General features: G+C 33.3%; 1 protein-coding gene across 1 annotated transcript in view; it reads left to right on the forward strand.

Annotated features, from left to right (window-relative positions):
* The first annotated feature begins 9,066 nt into the window (after window positions 1–9,066).
* LOC127733515 (uncharacterized PE-PGRS family protein PE_PGRS54-like) overlaps window positions 9,067–20,473 on the forward strand; it is a 73,255-nt gene continuing 61,848 nt past the window's right edge. The window contains exon 1 of the mRNA XM_052242868.1: window positions 9,067–9,820. Within this exon, the coding sequence (XP_052098828.1) occupies window positions 9,067–9,820 (754 nt within the window). The remainder of the gene's footprint in view (window positions 9,821–20,473) is intronic.

Raw genomic sequence — 20,473 nt, forward strand, 5'->3', positions numbered from 1 at the left:
TAGTTGAAGTCTTGCAAGTTTTAATGTAGAAGATACACAATATTTGAAGTCTTGCAAGTTTTTAATGTAGGAGATACAGAATATTTGAAGTCTTGCAAGTTTTTAATGTAGTAGATACTCAATATTTGTAGTTTTGCAAGTAACATTGCAAAATAATGATGGTAAGTCAGCACAAACGGGACTCTTTTGTTGATTTTTGAACGAATTTAAAGTTGTTAACACGAGACGAACCCTTATCAATGTCCTTTCGTATGTACCCCCGTATTGTTCAGATGACAGCGAACTACTTGCAATCCCTTGTTCACAAAATTATTGGTGGAGGAAATTCACTTTATTTGATGGCCTGGCTGTATAAAATGCTCTTGGTGCAGTGTTTTGGATGACAACTCAGGGGAGAGATATTTTGATGTTTACCTGTGGGCTTATTATATAATTCTATCCATCACATGTGTAGCAGTCTTGGTAAAGTGAAGTACTCAGCATTGAGAATTTGATGTTCTAATTTAACCAGGAAACATATTGACATGGGACGGGGCCGGCTTTGTTCCCATCGCTGTTCCATTTATCTGGAGATAGTCTTTACCATTGAATGTGAATTTATGCATTTCAATACTAAATACAGGCTATAATACCATCTTCATATGGGATATTAGTAAAAAGAGAGGTAACGTCAAGCGATACAATGATTGATTCAGGTGAGAGATGGTTCAAGGATTCCATTTTGAAAAGATAAAGTGTTGTAGCTTGTAATGTATGTAAGATGGTATATACCATCCTACACTCAAGATACACACCATTAATTAATACGGCGAATTCTTCATGTGGTGGAGGATCTGCTTACCCTTCCGAAGCACTCATGTTTTTAGTGGAATTCGTGTTGCTCAGTCTTAGATTTTCTATGTTGTGTTTTGTATACTGTTGTTTGTCTATTGATCATTTTAATTTTTGCCATGACATTGTCAGTTCATTTTTTACTTATGAGTTTGAAGATCTTTTGCCTCTCGTTTTGTAGATCAGTGTATTTTTTTGTCTATCGCGAAGGAAGATGACGATACTGCTTACCATATAGTTATATCAAATGTGTTTCTTTTTTATGCATCTAAATATGTGACAAGTTTATGACATTTCACGTTTGATAACCCTGGACTATACAGGGAAAATACCACAATTTAAATATTCTTCGTCTTAAATATAGTCAAACAATGTAAGATCTGTGAATAAGGCAGCGGGATTTGAACGCCTGCTTCTGTGACATCGCGAAAGCCCTTCCAGCATTATATCCAGCGCCGTAGACAAGTCGTTACCAGGCTTTGTAAATGTTAAAGCAGGACTTGTCTGTTTAACCCTCTTTTTCATCTGTTACTAAGTGTTACCGAAAGTTGTTTCTGCGGTTGATGTTTAATACTAATATTAATTAGTTTTCTTTATTCGGTCTTATCATTTACGCTTAAATGCTAGTTTTTTTTTCTTTTCTTAAATTTTCAAATATTTTTGATGTCTGAATAAAATGAATATAACTCTATGTATATCTCTTGCTTCCGAAACGCTGTTCTTGATTTACCTTCAGCAGGAACTCTGGAATCAAACCATTCGAAAGCCAAGGATGTGTAAATACCAGAAAACAATAGTAGCTTAAAGGCCAATAATTAACATGTTGAAGTTATCCAGAAAATTTGATGAACATGTTATGAACAAAATTTGTCCACTCTAAGTCTTCATTTTGAATAAAAGGTAAAATTTCCAGCCTGTGATTATCAAAATACATCTTTATTTTAAGTAAGTTTTCCATTGTTTCGAATAAAGTGTGATATCGCCACACACAGGATTCGAAAATGAATAAATATTATAAATCTATACACAATATTCTTCAGGTGTTCACAAGACATTAATCTTACCGATATGATTTCCTGCTAAATTATTTCTCAAATGTCTAAAGACTCTCGGAAAATTTAAGATCTGCGTGACAGCATTTCCAAATTTCTAAAGTTGAAGGCTTTAATCCTTGCAACAATTAAAAGATAGATAGGAGAAACGAAAAGGACAAAACACTACACGAAAAATCCTACTAACACACGCGGTTGATCTCAAGAGCTCTTGAAGGTAGAGTTGGTCCTGCTAGTCAAGCGGAACTTGTCGTGTTGCTCATGACAAAAGGATTTAGTGGAATTTATCTCAGTTGTGGTAAAATGTAGTTTCCTACCAATCTCATTGCCAATTTCAAGATGTAAGTCAAGATATGAAGCAGACAAAACTGTATTTGTGTATACTTTTTTTTAAGTTCAATTGAATATCTCCGTTCAATATGCTAGTAGTCACCAACCTAGGATAAAGCTAGCGTATCTATTTCTACTTGAGAAGCTCTTTTGTGAAGTCTGCTTCGTATAAATAAAGAAACAAGTCGATAAGAAGGAATACCGTTGGTTAATATAGAAATGCGGATTGTCTGTTGTCCTCGAGACGTAATTAGGAAATGTTGTCAATTCAAAAATTCAAGCATGCCAATGACGTCACTTTCAGAGAACTTGAATGATTCATTCAGAGATTTCTTTTACAAAGTAGATTTCCCCTTCCTTAAACAAGATATTTTCACTTAAATTTGCCATTCCTTTTTTTTTGAAACAGAATGAGACTTTATTTGGAATCTCTTTTTAAGCTTGAGGAATACTTATGTAAAGGGTAGGGAAGACAAATGTATACCCAGAACGAGGAAATAAACCTTCACCGTATGTACTCTTAACAGTTCATTGAAATATTTTAGTACCCACATTTGATTCACACCGCCTCTAGAGTATGTAGTTTCACAGTAACTTTGAATCCCGGTTTTGATTGCTGATAAAATAGATGTTAACAATTTGAAAAAGGTTTAATGTTTCAATCAATACAATGTTGTTTGTAATGACGCATGTGAATTAGTAATTTGGGTATCCAGTGCAGTAAAAGAAGACCCAATTCTTCATCTTGGGTTGATGTTCCAAAGTAACATAGAACAGATCTTTGGTTGTTCAGTATACCTCTATTTTTGGAAGTGTCGTCGGAGTATATTGTCGGTTTGCGAGTTATTTATTAACATTATATCTAATTCCTTTATCAAACAGTTTATATAAGTTTTTTTCCAAACACAATCGGTATTGTAGGGATCTATGTCCGCGCGCAAAACAATATTTTCTATGGAGGTATGGCAGGTGTTTAGCAAAATTTTGTAATCATGTGCCGTGTTGCATAGGGGATATATCTCCGCATTTACCGCATTATATATTTATTAATGTTGTATTCCGTAAGCAACGTCTATCGATAAAATTGTTAAATACAAATTACATTATACTATTTGTATAAAGCTTTATAGTTCAGGACTAGAGGACCTGGATGCTCAATACCTTGAATACAGATGTGTTACGAAGTTTCCGTCTGTCATTTTATCATTATCTGTGATCTCATGTTCATGTTTCAATGATAGCTAAAAAAAACTGCAGTTTTTTTTTCGTCATGTGAATGTCTCAACTTTTATGAGTTACACCCCAAGGGTGACTGGGGAATATAAATATGGTTACTTTGGTCTTTTTCCGACCGGCAGTAAAACCCTCGCCGAAGTGGAGCGTCCGTTTGGCTGTGCGGGATGTATAAAGTATGCAGCTACGTCCGCTCAGAATGGGGACGTTAAATCCGATGCCTCGTGGAGAGAGAGTGCCACGATCTCTGCAGGTTAAGAACCCTTGCAAAAACTCTTTGAGGGGTCCGTATGTGGCATGTTGCAGGGCCAAATTTCTGTACCTATCCAATATACCCTCATTTTCCAGTAGCGATCAAAATTTCCCCGACCTTCATCCCTGCAGGCCTCTATTACAAGACCTACCTATTGTATTTATTGTTAATTTGTTCTCGTCCTTATAATGCATGAAATATTTTCACTGGACGTTAATCAACCAACAACCATCATCAATATCATGAGTTCTATGATATCTATATTTGGTTACTGGTACATGATACTTGCAAGATCTAAATGATCTCAATCTTAATTTATGCATCAGTAAACTAGGTTAAGTATTTGTGGCCAAGTCCGTAGCTCAGATACAATAAGCTGTGGATTATCGAAATATGGTGTAGTGATTGATAGCAAGTTTGTATATGTATCTGTGGCATCATTCATTTGACCTTGACCTCATTTACATGAAGCATAACAATGTAATTATAAGAAATACATGATTTTTTTTATAATTTTATAAGGTTGTAAAAGCGTTGATCGTGCACACATTTTTATTATGAAGCGCTTCCGCAATGCAAAAGGTCGTGTTTTTTCCGACTGTTGATGGTGTCTTTTCACTAGATTTTAGAGACTGTGTGAACTTTCTTATCGGTACTGTGTATCTTTTGTCTTTATGTTAATTGTTTTTGTGCTGCCAACTGATTTCAATAGTTCATATAAAGTTTTGTTACACCATGGTCACAGATAAGAGGAGTGTTGATAGCACACAAACATGTTTAACCCCGCCACTTTCTGTATATGCCTGTCCCATATCAGGAGCCTGTAATTCGATGGTTGTTGATAGGTTTTCTCTAGTTTAATTGTTTTTCATGTGTTCTTCTGTCATAAATCAGACTGTTAGGTTTTTCGTTTGAATTGTTTCAGAATTTTCCATGTCGGAGTTTTTTGTAGCCGACTATATGGTACGGATTTTGCTCATTGTTGAAGGCCATACGATGATATATGCCTGCTTGAATCCACGTCATTTTGACTTTAGTGTATGGTTGTCCTTTTGGAAATCATACCACATCTCCTTATTCTCTATTAGTTTGTGTATTTTTTCGCAGCAAATATTTTATTATCTGAATGATAGACTGTATTGTGTATAAATGCGTTTAGGCCAAATCTCAAGCAAGTCCCTAACATAAGCATGATCTTTCATGGCTTTCAAAATACCTTATGCAAATTCAGCTTTGAAATACTGACTTCAGTTGTGCCTGCTGGTGTGTGCTCAATAGCTCGAACTGTGGTACATTATTTTGTAATCACCAGTCTGAAGGAGATTTAGGCCGAAACCTCAAGCAAGTCCCTAACATCAGCAGAATTCTTTCTGAGCTTTCAAAGCCTCGATACGAATTTTTGCTTATGCCTTTCATATTTATTACGATTGCCCCGAATTCTGGTCGTTTAACAAGACCGACCGATTTGATTCTTATTCTACAATTATAACAAAAAGAAAAAAAAATAATATAATGTTTAAAGTTATGAAATACCGACACAAAATATATTCCTCCAAACAAAGCAAATATCTACAAACTTAAGTGACCATCTAAAATAAATAAATCAACTATACAACAAAAAACAAGCACAAATGAGGAAAACATTAAGTGAAAACTGTCCTGGTGAATGACCTTATTGCGTTTGCAACAAAATGATTAACAGTACGAGTAATTCTGTTTTGAATAAATTTAAAAGTTTTGACTTAATATTTTTTTTTCAAATTGCTTATTTCTGCACAATGACTTGCATTTCACACATAAAATTTGTCACACACATGGACAGTGTCTTATTGCTTTAATCAGAATACAAATCTTGTGATAGTAAGAATATTAAAAATGTGGTAAATTGCGGGTAAATGTTTAGTTTTACTAAAATGCTGTTATACTTATATTTTAAAATTATGTGAATATTTTTCGCTTTCGTTATATTATATAATTAAGTGCCAGTCTTTGTAAGAATCAGGCAATTTAAATAAAATTCAAAACATGACCAAAAAAACCCACCGACCTAACCATCCTATTTTGAAGTTACCCTCATCCTGAGTTAGAAATGGTAGGGCTTTCATTTCTGCGTGTCTGGTAATTCGAGAAATCTCTAGATATTTTTTGGTAAGAATGATAGCAAATTACGGAGTTAGCTCCCCTTAATATCTAATTTCTAGTGCATTTCAACCAAATTATATCTTGAATTACCAGAACAGGAAAAGGAAACGAATGTTATATCCCTACACCATTTTACATTTTGAACATACATTAATGTCAACTTGAGTGGGGTTTTGTTTGTCATGTTTTCACCACTGCCTGGTTCTTAGGCAGATTGGCACTTAATATATAAACCATATTTTAAGTACTATTTCAACCACCAAATAGAGCACAATATTTTTTTCATTTTAAAAATTCCACGTACAATACGGTATATCGGGGTACCTTATAAAACACGTAATTGAGGAAATCATGACCTCGGGATCTACGATGACAATCATGATTGTAAAATATAATGATTTTCCTGTATTTCGCAAATAAATTTAGCCGCGTGTTTTATTCGGTTAACATACACCTTTTAACTAGAAGCTTATTTGGTACGTGGAAGTCTACTATATTCACCAATTGAGGAAATCATGACCTCGGGATCTTACGATGACAATCATATCACATGATTGTAAAATATAATGATTTTCCTGTATTTCGCAAATAAATTTAGCCGCATGTGTTATTCAGTTAAGGATGTTCGCTACTCTGTTTCAAAATAACAAGCTTTTTAAAAGACTGTTATAAATTGATGGTAGAATCATGTGCAAAACAGTGTAGACGAGACCATTGATTGGCGCGCAAAAATATCCCATTGTCTGGGTCAGATTAGGTGAACGTTCGTCTGTAACGCCCATAACTCACGACGTATTTATTATAGACATTTAAACTGTGGGGAAAGAAAAGTAGGGGTTACTGAGCAAAATATTTATTAGCACTACATGGATAAAACCAGAGGATTCCGAGTATCTGACTAATTTTCAAAATCAAGAGGAGCGAACATCCTAAACATAACCCTTATAACTAGAAGCTTTGTGTGGTGCTTAGATTTTGCATGTGACTTAATTGATATATTATTTTGGAAGAAATCACAAACCCTAAAATTTCGAAGTTCAAAATGGCGACTTACTTTAATGACAGACCGGTAGACCGTGGAATATAACACTTCAAAATATATGAAGACGACCATTAATTACATATCAATTTAAAAATTACATTGTGTTACAATGAATAAATGACCATATTACGTAATCTTATGTTATTGTTAGACTTTTTAAGAAAATGTGCAAAATGGCAAATAAAACTGTCTGATTCATATTTATCAATAGATTGTCATGTAAGCAGAAGTAAATGTAAATTGTGGTTTTTGAAATCACGCAAAACATTAGTTTTAAAACGAAGTGTTATGAATAGAGAATGACTAGTGTTCTAAACATCAAATATTACTAAGAAAATCAAGTTCTATATATCAAGGTCAACATTAATGTTCAGGCAAGAATGCGGAAAGCATGTATACACAGCCGTATAAAAGAGAAAAATAGCTGATCATTTATACATACCATTGATAAAGGCATCGAGAGACAGAAATCCAGGTATATGATGGAGAGTTGTCTCATTGGCAATCATACCACATCTTCTTATTTATAATAACAATTTTCAACTTAACAGTTATAAGCTCGAGTAAATATCAACTAATTAAAAGCTTCACATATATAAACATTGTTTGGTTATAATATCAATTAATGTGAAAATGTTTACTTTGGATGTCGTTTTTTTTTTATTTTTATTAATTCATCTTGAATTACATGTAACAACGACAAATATTTCTACTTACTTCTCAAATGTTTATTAATATTTTATTAATTTATTTCAGACAGGATGAATACTTTGATTACCTATGCTGTTCTTTTATTGACCTTTTCCTTTGCTAATGCTGTACCCAAATTTGGCGGCGGTAGAGGAGGTCTGTTTTTCTTACATAAAAATATTTTGCTCTTTCCGATCAAACAGAGGACTAATTCAAAAGGGTTTGCTTTTTAACCTTTATTTTGCAAGTTTTCGTTTTACACTAAGTCTTGTAAATTTAAACTATTATTTGAAGCATTATGGTTGACATGCAATTTGGTCCAGATAAAAAAAAATCTAACTAAACATGATACTATTAATTTGTTATAATATGATTATGAATTTTTTACATTGAATCTAAGACTTGATTCATTATTATGACGAGCTCAAAATGGCTTAGTAAAGTATTAGAAATGATTTTGGTTTGTTTAACATCCAGTTACATAGACTCTAAGGCTTGATTCATTATTATGACGAGCTTAAAGTGGGTTAGTAAAATATTAAAAATTATTTTGGTTTGTTTAACATCCAGTGGCTAATATTTCATGCACATACAGTTCGAGAACAATTAACAAATATGTTAAAGTGGTAGATTCGGAAAAGTGATCCGACCGGGACTGTAATCTTGCAATCGGGCAATCACGGATTCCTCCGTCAGTTATTGCAAGGATTCCATACCATGCAAAGAGCGTGGAACTCTCCCAACATAAGCCTATGATATAAAGTATAAATGCCAATTAGAAATGGCTCTTAATTAGGATCTTAGCTGCAATAATAATTCAGATTTTCCCATTCATAATTTTAGTTTGTAATGAATATTTTGTCTTTAAAAAACGATTGGGGAAAGAATAAATCTAAAAATGTGGCATCAATTCTATTTATTCTGTCGAGCACAACAGTCAGTCAGAAAAACTTTAATAGAAAAGTAACAGAAAAATTTAATGAAAAAATAAAAGAAAAGTTTACTAGAAGATCATTATACAACTAAATTTTGTTTTGCTTTCATTTAATATAGTTGTATGAATTATTTCAGTAAGTGGTTCAATCAGTGGGTCACTTGATGGGTCTATTGGCGGAAATGTGGGAAATGGCTTCGGAAGTGGAATTGGTGGCAGTGGGATTTCTAGTTCTCTCAGTGGTGCTCTAAGTGGAAACTTGGGCGGTGGCATTAGAAGTGGAATTGGCGGTGTAGGTGTATCTAATTCTCTCAACGCTGCTCTCAGAGGAAATTTGGGAGGAAGTCTTGGAAGTGAACTTGGCGGCAGTGCACTATTAAGTTCACTCAACGCTGCTTTAAGTGGAAACTTGGGCGGTGGCATTGGAAGTGGAATTGGCGGTGTAGGTGTATCTAATTCTCTCAATGCTGCTCTAAGAGGAAATTTGGAAGGTAGTCTTGTAAGTGGACTTGGCGGCAGTGCAGTATCAAGTTCACTCAACGCTGCTTTAAGTGGAAACATGGGCGGTGGCATTGGAAGTGGAATTGGCGGTGTAGGTGTATCTAATTCTCTCAATGCTGCTCTAAGAGGAAATTTGGGAGGTAGTCTTGTAAGTGGACTTGGCGGCAGTGCACTATCAAGTTCACTCAACGCTGCTTTAAGTGGAAACATGGGCGATGGCATTGGAAGTGGAATTGGCGGCATTGGATTATCTAATTCTCTCAACGCTGCTCTAAGTGGAAATTTAGGAGGTAGTCTAGGAGGCGGTATAGGCAGCAGTGGAATATCAGGTTCTCTTGCTGGTGCTCTAAGTGGAAATGTGGGAGGTGGAATTGGTGGTGCTGGTGTCGGTGAAACTATCTCCATTAGCATTAGTGCCTATCTTAGATTAATGTACTATATCTCTGCTCTACAACAAGCTATTACTGCCAATACCTTAGGAGCAGGAATCAGTGGTGGAATCAGTGGTGGAATTGGTGGTGGAGTAGGAAGTGGATTCACTAGTGGTACTGGATCTAATTTTGCTGGACAATTTGACGGTGGATTCGCTAGTTCTGTTGGTAGAACTGGATTCGGAACAGGAGTAGGAAGCAGCGGATTTGCTGGACAATTTGGAAGTGGATTTGTTGCACAAAGTGGAAATATCGGAGGCATTGGAGGAGAAGAAAGTTTAAGTGGTGGACTATCCGCGGGATTAAGTGGTGGACTTTCTGGGGAAATAGGAAGTGGTATAGGAGGGGGCGCAGGAGGACTTAGTAGTGCAAGCCTTTCAGGTCAGTATTCTATGTCGTCATTAGGTAAACCATGTTTAACAGCATATGGAAAAAAGGAGCTCTATAATATAATTGTTTGCAATGCAATGCTTGATATGTAGGAACGATATAAGTCATATCTATCTATAAGTGCTGTTCTTGACATTTACTCTTTTTATATACACTGACTTCACTAAGAATTCTCCCTTCTTTCTTTTACCTTTTTATTTTTTTTTATTGGGGTTTGGACCAGGGTTGAAATGATATTCAATCATGTAGTTTGTTAGGCCTTCTAATTTTAAATACACTGTTTTGAATAGAGTCTTATGTTGAGGACCGAAGCGACTGGCGTACCTAATTATAGTATTAATAAGAAGATGTGGTATAAGTGCCAATGAGACAACTCTCCAACCAAGCCACAATGTGTGTAAAAAGTAAACAATTATAGGTCAAAGTACGGCCTTCAACACGGAGCCTTGGCTCACACAGAACAGCAAGCTATAAAGGGCCCCAAAATGACTAGTGTAAAACAATTCAAACCGGAATACCAACGGTCTAATCTATATAAAAAAACGAGAAACGAGAAACACTTATAAGCCTGGTATTTTTATTCAATGGTCTGTTGTATTAAAACATTTTTCCGATTGCATTACTAAGAGATGTTGTTTTTCATTATAGTCATTACTTTATTAATAAAGAATACGTCGATTTCAGGTGGTCTCCAAGGAAGTATAAGAAGTGGATTCGGTGGAGGGTCTGTTGGAAAAGGTGAGCTTTTTGAAATTAATTTTAAAAACAACAAAAAGAAATAAAGAAAAATCTTTGTTAGATAATAGTAGCATGATCAGTACTTTTTCCTCTATTTTTTTTCACTCATTGGGACAAAATCCGAAAATCTTAAAACCTACTGGAAATTCGAATATCGAATAGTCTTTATAATTAACTCGAAACTTTTTTAGTATTTTTACATATTCACATATAACCTGACAATCAAAATGTAGTTATCCGTATTACGTTATGCTGAGGACAATGTTACCAATTTTTTTAACATGTTTTTGTAAAATTTTCCATCGAAGGACATCTTCAACCAAAATGATTTAAATTGTACCTGAAAAATTATATATACATTTATAGAATGGACATTTTTGGTTTTTAAATATAATTAGGTATCGGTTAAGAATGTCGTCCTTATACAATGTTTGAATGTTTATTAGGTCAGTTGTTAGAAATTAAGCCAACATTCGGTCAAAACTGCCCACATTATTAAAGATACAAATATGATAAGTAAATTTATTAATTTTGTTAATAGCTCACAATATCAGGAATACAAATTATTATTAAATGGAACATCACGATTCATTTTTGTTTAAATTGTGTGAACAATTTTCTTAATTTTCCCATTGGATATAATAATATGTAATTTTTTTTGTAGGATCAGCATATTAAATAACAGATGTACATTTATCGAACGCCTGAAGTCGATGAACAAACAACCACATTTTTTCTTTTGTTGTATTTACTTGTTATTAGAATAAACTTTTTTATTCAATCGTATTTAGTCTTGTTCCTGATTAATTTATCTTTATTCTCATCCCTTGTTGTTCAAAAATTTAACTAATAGAAACATTACTTTCATTGAATCTGAGATAGCCTTTTATTTGTTCTACGATCATGTGCAGAGAAATGCCCGCTTAATAAGGAAGAGCAAATGAACAACGGCATCTATGTAAGGAAAATTAACAATAAGAAAAAGAAGAAAAGTTTCCCCGGTAATTAGCGTAACAAATTATATGTTTAAGGTTTAAAAGCAGCGATCGGTTTTGATTTAGAAATTGCAAGCTCAGAATGATAATTTGAATTGGTATATTTAGAAACAACTGGATTATTTAGAGAATATTGTGTCTTTTTTCATGCATTGTTAAAAAAAAAATGAAAACAACACGTCATAAATTTCATGCGTCCGAAGCGCTTTTCTGGATTTACCTTCATCAGGAACGTTTAAGTATCTGACACGAGATTGATCATTTGGTCTTCACTTAGATCAATCACAAACTCCCATCATTACAGTTAACGAATAAATATTATATGAATATATAGTTATTACTGTTATATTGTTAGTTATGTGTTGTTCCCTCGGCGAGATTTGAACTCGTACTTCTGTAACATGAAGCTGTCTATGCTTTATCTAAATATAGCCCTTGTTAGTCGATTGTCGGCTTCATCTATGGTTGTAACACAGTGTATGATGATATATCGCATGTAGAATGAATACTTTGCAGATAAGCTGTTTGTTGTCTGAAGGTGGCATAATAGTATTTACATTCCGGAATTAAGAATGCTCTTTTGTGTACCCTACTTAAGTATCTATTGAAAATACTTTACCAAGCTGAGGAATGAATCATGTGTAGAAAAGTACGAAATAATTTTACATACAAGTAAAGATGAAATTTTTAAGAACTTTTTTAAATTTTGTATTTACTGCAAGATAAACGACCTGAATGCAGTAGTAGCTTTAGGTTTATAAAGAAAAAAGAAAAAGTAAACAGTTATCATACATATTCAAATTTATTTCTGAATATTATATAGAATGTATTTCAGTTAACTGTGTATGTAGTTTCCTGGGCAGTACAAGAAAGTGGTGAAAATTATAAATAGGCTATCATTATCCATATGGGACAGGATATACTACCGTACCCCCTTAAAAGATGATAATACTTACCATGCAGTCATAATAATGAGTTTCTGCTTTATACGTGTGCATATGTGAAAAGTGTAACCGAAATCGCTTTCTTCACCTGAAGTTAAATAGTGATAGAAATTTCCATTATTAGAGCTTGAATCTTTTATGCTGTTTCATATTTTTTAACACATTTGATGTCTAAATGGCATGAAAATAACACTTCCATAGCAGTTTTCTGGGTAAACCTTCACAAGAAACGCTCAAACGAAAACAGTTAAAAGGAAAGGATATTTCAATACCCGAATACGTTGAGAGGTAAATGACCAAAAGCTAACATTTGAATTTGTCCAGACATGTCTTTTCCCTGAAAGGTTTTCATGGAATGTCCTCATTTGGAATGGACGTTTTAATTTTTTAGCCTGTGATTAACAAAATGGATATGTATTCTAAGTTAGTTTTCCATTGTTCAAAAGGAGAAAGTTTGATTTCGCCACACCATAGGATTCGAAAGCATTATACATCTATCAAAATAATTCTCAATATGTCCACAAAAAATCTGTCTGATATGAACGTTTGAAAATTATTTCTTAAATATCTTTTATAGACTCTGGGGGAAACTTATCGAATTTAGAGAAACACTACATAAAGTGCTAAAATAATCTCAACTTAAAATCGTGGCTGTCATAAATAGTTTATTAGATATGAGTAACAGCATAACAATAATTTTAAAGTGAGTCAAATCTTTTCTAGTGAGACTGTAATTCATATTCACTTTTTGCATCAATTCAAAAAAAGAAATTTGAGATACCAAAAGGAAACAACGAAAAGACAACTAAAAAGTTTCAAAACACTCCTCGAAAAACTAGAGATAGTGAAACACAAACCCTACTAAAACCCGCTGGTCATTTTAGGTGTCATGCGAAACCGTCGTATTGATAATAGCAAGTAAAAAAGCGGGGAAATCTTCTCCTTTGTTCTAAAGTGTAGTTCTTTATCGACCGTTATTGCAAATGTTTAGATGCAAGTTATGATAACTGTATCTGTTGAATCCTTTGTTTCCTGGAACATATGATTTCAAAAACAACCTTTGAATAAAACTTTATGAGATGACATCATCTATATAGCGACACATGAAATTACAAGATTATGCTAGCTTTTTAAATAAATTACTGAGAAACTCTGGTAAAAAGTATGCGTCATGTGGATAAAGAAAAAGGTCAGCAAGAAGATGAGCACAGTTGTCCCCTATAAGAATGCAGATTGTCTGTTGATAAGAAGTCTTCAAGACGTAACAAATATGTTGTCCATAAAACTTTCCAGCATTTTAATGTTGCCATTTTTGTGATTAAATCAGAGTGTTTACTTTTAAAAAGTATGATTTACCCCTTCCTGAAACAAAATATTTTTACCTTCGTTGGCCATTCGTTTTTTATGAAACAAAAGTGGTCTGCAGACTTTTCAATCTCTCTTTAAAAGATAGGCAAAAGATACCAAAGGAAATTAAACTCATAAGTTGGAAATAAACTAACAACGCCATGGCTAAAAAAGAAAAAGACAAACAGACAAACAACAGTACACAAAACACAACATAGAAAACTAAAGACTGTGCAATACGAACCCCACCAAAAACTGGGGGTAATTTCAGGTACTCTGGAAGGGTAAGAAGATCTTGCTCCACATGTGGCACCCGTCGTGTTGCTCATGTTAGTACAAACCCGGTGATAAGTCTAATCAGAGGGTCACATTCAGGGGAAAAGGACGGGATTGTGGTTACGACAATTGCAGCATATTTGTCGTCATCTGTGAAACAGATATTCCATAACGGTCAACCAACACGTGATGGCGTCCGTAAAATTTACAAAGGGATGATTTCAACGTCACCACGTGGAACTCTTGGTTTAAAGGGAAACTTCGCAACAAAAATGAAAAATTTATATTATGTTCATTGTGAATAAAAAAGCACAAATTCATTAATATTAACGTTTTATTCCCCAATATAAGAGATCAGCATCGATTTTAATTTGAGATTATCAATTCTCTACATGTCGCCATCTTGACGGCTTCCATATTGAAAAACCACGTGATATCTATAAACCACAAAGTACCAAACAAGCAGGGACTCACGTAGTCGTAATTCAGTGTCGAAATCACTTGTCAAACGTACGTTTTTTTTTAACCCGACAAGGTAATGACAAAAGCAATCACAGTTTCCCGGATCCTTAAAAAAGAATTATACGAAACATGGTTGTATACTACCTATCGGAAAACTTTTTAAACTAACTTGATACGGAACAATGTTTAAAAAAAGGTTTAAGAGTCGGAAAAGTCGGCCGATTGGACATCTATTTTTTTCTTAAATAACTATAGTCTGTCGTTGTTTAAACTGATATTTTTTCATAGTTTATGAAACAAGTAAATATAAAGGAGAATTACTTTAAAGCAATTACTTTTATGGATTCTCTCAAAGTTTAAAGTCATAATTAACGAGCGGGGTTCCATGTAAAATTGTTTTTCAAAAATCTAACTTGGTCATAAGTCTTTTATGCAATACATTTTTTCAAGTCTGTCCTTCTCTAATTTGATCATCAGCATGGCTAAAGGAATTATTGCCAGAGGTATTGTGAGGTTTAGCTGAGCGTATCAGTGTACACGACCGGAAACTTAGATTTTTCCATTTAAAAACCATCAGATGTAATATACATCATTTGTACATTTTTTTGTTTAGCCCGACAGTGATATAATACTAGTCATTGCTAAACTCATACGTGTATACAATTTTACTACCACTTGTTTATGAATGGCATTACTGGTGTAAAGAATCATATTTATCTAAATAATTATAGCTAAAGATTTGAGGAAATAAAATCTATTTAGATACTTCCTACGGTATAATTTGGAAAAATGTCAGTAAACACTCGTTGTCAATAAACATGGAAATTTTTAAACACAGCTTGTACAAAACTGTATGCACTTGTCGATCATTGGTTTATACAGATAGAAAGTTACGGAACTACAGATGGTGACAATTTAAAATATATGTTGAAAATAAGAGAGAAAATAATCATATAAATTGCATAAATATAGCATATTTCTGTAATAATGGAACGGGTATACGAAAATTTCCTCTAATGTTTTAGGGGGAAAAATGCACACATTTGGTATATAAATATAAAAATACACACATCTGGTAGAAAATAAAATCTCGCCAACTATAGCATTTCATATATAAATATCGTTCTTGGTTGAAATGATGGAAGGATTCATTTAAAAAAATGTGCATGCAGTTAGTAGTGGTTATTCAACTTCATAGAAAATGTGCATAGCCGCAGTTGCCTTGTACACACCATAAATATATTTCCAGTTTATTTCTGTCATTTTTATAGGTTAACTCAGAGACAAATATATAAATTTATCTGGTTAACAACAAAAAAATATTTTTAATATTTGAATTTGATGTGACTTACCGTTCATCTTTTTTTTTCCTTTTTGGGGGAAGGGGGTGGGGTGTACATTGGTTAATTGTAGAGTCAATTTATGATTTTATTGCGAACCCAATGAAAGTTTTCCACAGTGCCATCTCTATATGGTCAAGTATTTAAACTTTTGTTAGTTCACCTGTCCAATTGAATAAATACAATAGCTATTGTTCTCTGTGTAGTTTATTCACTGGGACCTTTAAATTTCTTCTAAGAGAAATCTATCACTCATTGATTAATTTACCTGAGTCATGAAAAATGTTTCTTATATATAGACAAAAATACTTTTTTTATACTCATTAACTGCCTGTGATGATGTATTTATTTAAAATTGATAATATATTATCAATCTTTTCAATATAAACACTGATTTATTCATAAAACTTTGATTTTTAACAAAAGTTTTAGTAATGTTCCTATTGAAATTTGCATTTTTTTTTTTTTTTGTTTAGTTATAGAATACATTTAAGTAGGTCTTAATTTGAACATCATAATTTTCAAATTTTTATTTGTCAAACACACAAAAAACAAATTCTTAAGTTTTATCAGAAATCAAGTTTTATTAATGTTTGAATCACTGTTTACATTCAACAAATTGAAAATATCTTTTTAATATTGAATAAATACAACATCACATGCAGTTTTGAGTATAACACATGTATTTTCGTCTATTTAAAAGATTTTTTTTTTACTCAGGTAAATTAATCAATGAGTGATATATTTCTCGTAGAAGAAATCTTAAGGTCCCAGAGAATAAACTACACAGAGAACAATAGCTATTGTATGTACTTTATATGACAGGTGAACTTACAAAAGTTTAAATACCTTGACCAGATAGAGATTGCACTGTGGAAAACTTTCATGAGGTTCGCAATAACTTTACTAAAAATAAAAAGCATTGTTCCAAAAGGGAATTTAAAAAATCAACTCACTTCTATCGAAAGTAACAGATGAAAATTTAAATCATTCTCCCCATCCTGGACCCCTCTTAAATTATGAATTGTCATGCTTTACAATCGTGAGAATTTCTTTGACATGGTACATGCTGTATAGGTAGTGATTTAACTAGACATTTCCGGGTATTACAGAGCTACATGTATATTACCTGTATATTGTAAGGTGTCGTCCCATGAGGTCTTACGTATACAGATTCACGTTTATAATGGCGTTCAAAACCTTTTTCTGATATAACAAGATTTTATGACATTCACACTTCTGAATGTTCTGTATACCGATTTCATATTTTATTTTCAGACTGAATGAGAATATGTTTATTTTCAAAGAAACATATTGAGTATCAAATTAATTTCGGTGGTTTTTTTAACTTGGTATTAAACCACAGAAATTTAAAATACTACTGCTTATCCGGTATTAAGGAGTATTCTTGTCTGTTTAGAGCGGGAATAATGTGTCCTACTGAAGAATATGAATTACAAGTCTTGCAAAGGTACAAGATATAAAGCACATTGAAAATCCGATTCTTCCAGCCTGTCTTAAATACAAATCACAAATGGTTTCTTGCATTTAATAATATATGAGTAACACTTTTCAGCCAAACTATGATTTTTTTCAGTTCCATTCTACACAGGCAAAGTTGACTTTAGATGGTTTCCGATATTGACTTAACACCCTTTGGCCAGGTAACACATACCAAGATTTCAAATATTTAGATAAAGAGTGTTTCCGTACATTTTGTAACTGTATGAGGTAAATCAAAAGCGCTTTGTTTTGATCAGTAAATGATATACTCTTATTATAACACTTGATTATTAGTTTTCCCAAGATTATTTTTTTCGTTTTTAAACTAATCAAATTAAAAAATCATTTTGATTTTAATAACTTCTCCTTTAGATTTATAAATTTGAACATTATTTATCATTTCTATAACATCGGATTTATTCATCCTACATGTATATGAAATACATGTTCAAAATAGTGATTCGGTTAACCCTAAATATAATTTAATATTCCAAGGCGATCTTTTGTATTTGCCACCACCTTTAATATGTATTTTAACTTTGTGTATTAAACTCGACATTCTGTCTTATAATCCATTCGAATTGACAGTCACACCTGACACGATGTGCCCTGAAGGCCCTGCTAGCCTTCCACGACTGTTGCCAGATAATAATACACACATCGTATATACCTAGTCCTATCGTAGATAGTAAAAGGTCAATAAGCGTACACCTATATATTGTCCTTACAGTTTAGGTTAACCTTTAATTTGTTCACCATATCCGTCGGAAAAAGCAAATATTAAAAACATTTAAAAGATTTACTTTTTGTGCTGTAAACAAAAATAAATCGAAATGTATACGGTAGATATGGAAAATTTTATCTCATTAATGTAAAAAGTTACTTGTCTGTTCATTTTATTTTCTTACTATCGGATGGTAATTAGCTATCAAAATTAGTCATCGGCGCGCTTATGATTACATTAAAATATGATTAAAGACCAAGGGGGGGGGGGTGATCTCAAGTGCTCCAGAAGGGTAAGCAGATCCTGCTCCACATGTGGCACCTGTCGTGTTGTTCATGTAAGTATAAACCCGGTGATAAGTATAATTCGGTAGGTCACATTTGGGGAAAAGGAGGACGGCATTGTGGTTACGACGATTGGAACATATCTGTCGGTCTCAGTGAAACTAATATTCCAGCTCGTGATGGTGTCCGTAAAATTTTCGAAGGGATGATTTCAACTTCACCACTTGGAACTATTAATTTAAAAGCTTCTTTGTGAGCAGCAACCCTCTATCAAGGAAATCTATAATGTGATTTCCAAACAAAATCGATATTATAGAGAGCTTTGTCTTTTCTTTTTGTCTTTTGTCACAGCAATATTTTTGTCATAAAGGTAAGCCAGGTGGTTAGCTACATTTTATAGTAAGGAGCAGTATGGGTCAGGGGGAGATAACCCCGCAATTACCTCATTATATATTTATCAATGGTAAATATCGTAAGCCGCATCTATCGATAAAATTGATGAATAAAAATCACATATGTACGTGCGGATAAATCCTAAATACCGATATGATGTAATTTGTTTATTGAAACCCAATGCTTAAATTATATTGTAACTGGTTGCAATAGCTGTTTTTCTTGCCAGGATTGTCTGCTTTTCGACTCCGGCTACTTTATGGTAGCAAACCAATAAAAAGATCGCACACGGATAGATGTTGGTTGTTAACTGAATTGAAAGCACCTTGCAGCAGCAATTTGTTTTTTTAGAAAATAAGTGTCAGCTAATAAATATTTAAGATTTACCGAATATAAGTTGTTAACTTTTTGTCAGCTGATAAAAAAGATGCTGAATAAAATTAAAGTTTGGTTTCCCAAGCATGTCACACACGTGGTCAAAACGAAACTATACTGCATAATTTAAATGAAAACGAAATTATCTTGGTTTTGAATAAAAAGAGAAACGTATGAAACAAATATATAGTGTGTCAACTTCTGGCAATGCATGTTGTCGAAAGCCCGTTCACAACATTCACCATGAAATTCATTCTTTTTTTACCACGCATCAAGATAATAATGGCGTCTGCTAAAAATATGTTTCGATTTTAATTTGTATCGATCCTCATTGAAGTTGCGAGGCTAAAAATCAAATAGTCTTTTAAGATGTCATAATTATTTGGACAAATCCTGGACCCTGTGATCAATTTTCTCCTGGTCCATGCTCCACATGCCTTGTCAGCCATTTGTCATGATATATTTCTCAATTAAATGCCTCAAATTATACTTTTGAAGTTTTGAGAGGTAAGTTTAGACGTAATAAAATTAGAAAAAAAATTAAAAAAAATATATATATATACTTAATGGCCATTTTGCAGTAAGAAAAAGCACTGTTTGTCAGCATGTTTTCCCATTATGAAGCAATTTCCCTTCAAGGCACTTCTCGTGAAACACACGGATGCTCATGTGTGTTCACACAAATACACGATGAATATTCAATAACTCCTCATAGATATCAGACTTAAAATTGTGTACGCCAGACGCGCGTTTCGTCTACAAAAGACTTGTTAATGACACTCGAAAAAAAAAAGTCCAAAAGGCAAAATAAAGTACAAAGTTGAAGCGCATTGAGGACCCAAAACTCCTAATGCTTTTTAGCTCAACTGATTTACAAATGTAGTCCAATTGCTACCATTGCTGAATTGTAATTTAAGTTGCCCGACGTAAAACATATTTTTAACTGTCGCCTATTGAGTTTACCTCGCGACGAGTAAAAGAGATAGTAAACAATGCTGTTATCTCCATTGTAATGCAGCTTAATCAACCACTTTTATTACTATTTTGGTTTCAAATTGTTATAAATAAAAAAATCCGCAAAACTTATTCTTGTCTTTGGCATCTAAACATCGTGATGTCCGAGGTTCACTGAAGAGATAACTTTATTGTATTTGAAGCTTGGCCTACGTCAAATATTTACTGTCGCAAATTAAGTTTATCTGGCGACGCGTAGCGGAGCTGGTAAACGGATATTGGCGACTTTAAAACCAAATTTTACTTAGA

Source organism: Mytilus californianus, unplaced genomic scaffold (genome assembly GCF_021869535.1).
Source record: "Mytilus californianus isolate M0D057914Y unplaced genomic scaffold, xbMytCali1.0.p SCAF_3, whole genome shotgun sequence".
NCBI classification, from domain to species: Eukaryota; Metazoa; Mollusca; class Bivalvia; order Mytilida; family Mytilidae; genus Mytilus; species Mytilus californianus.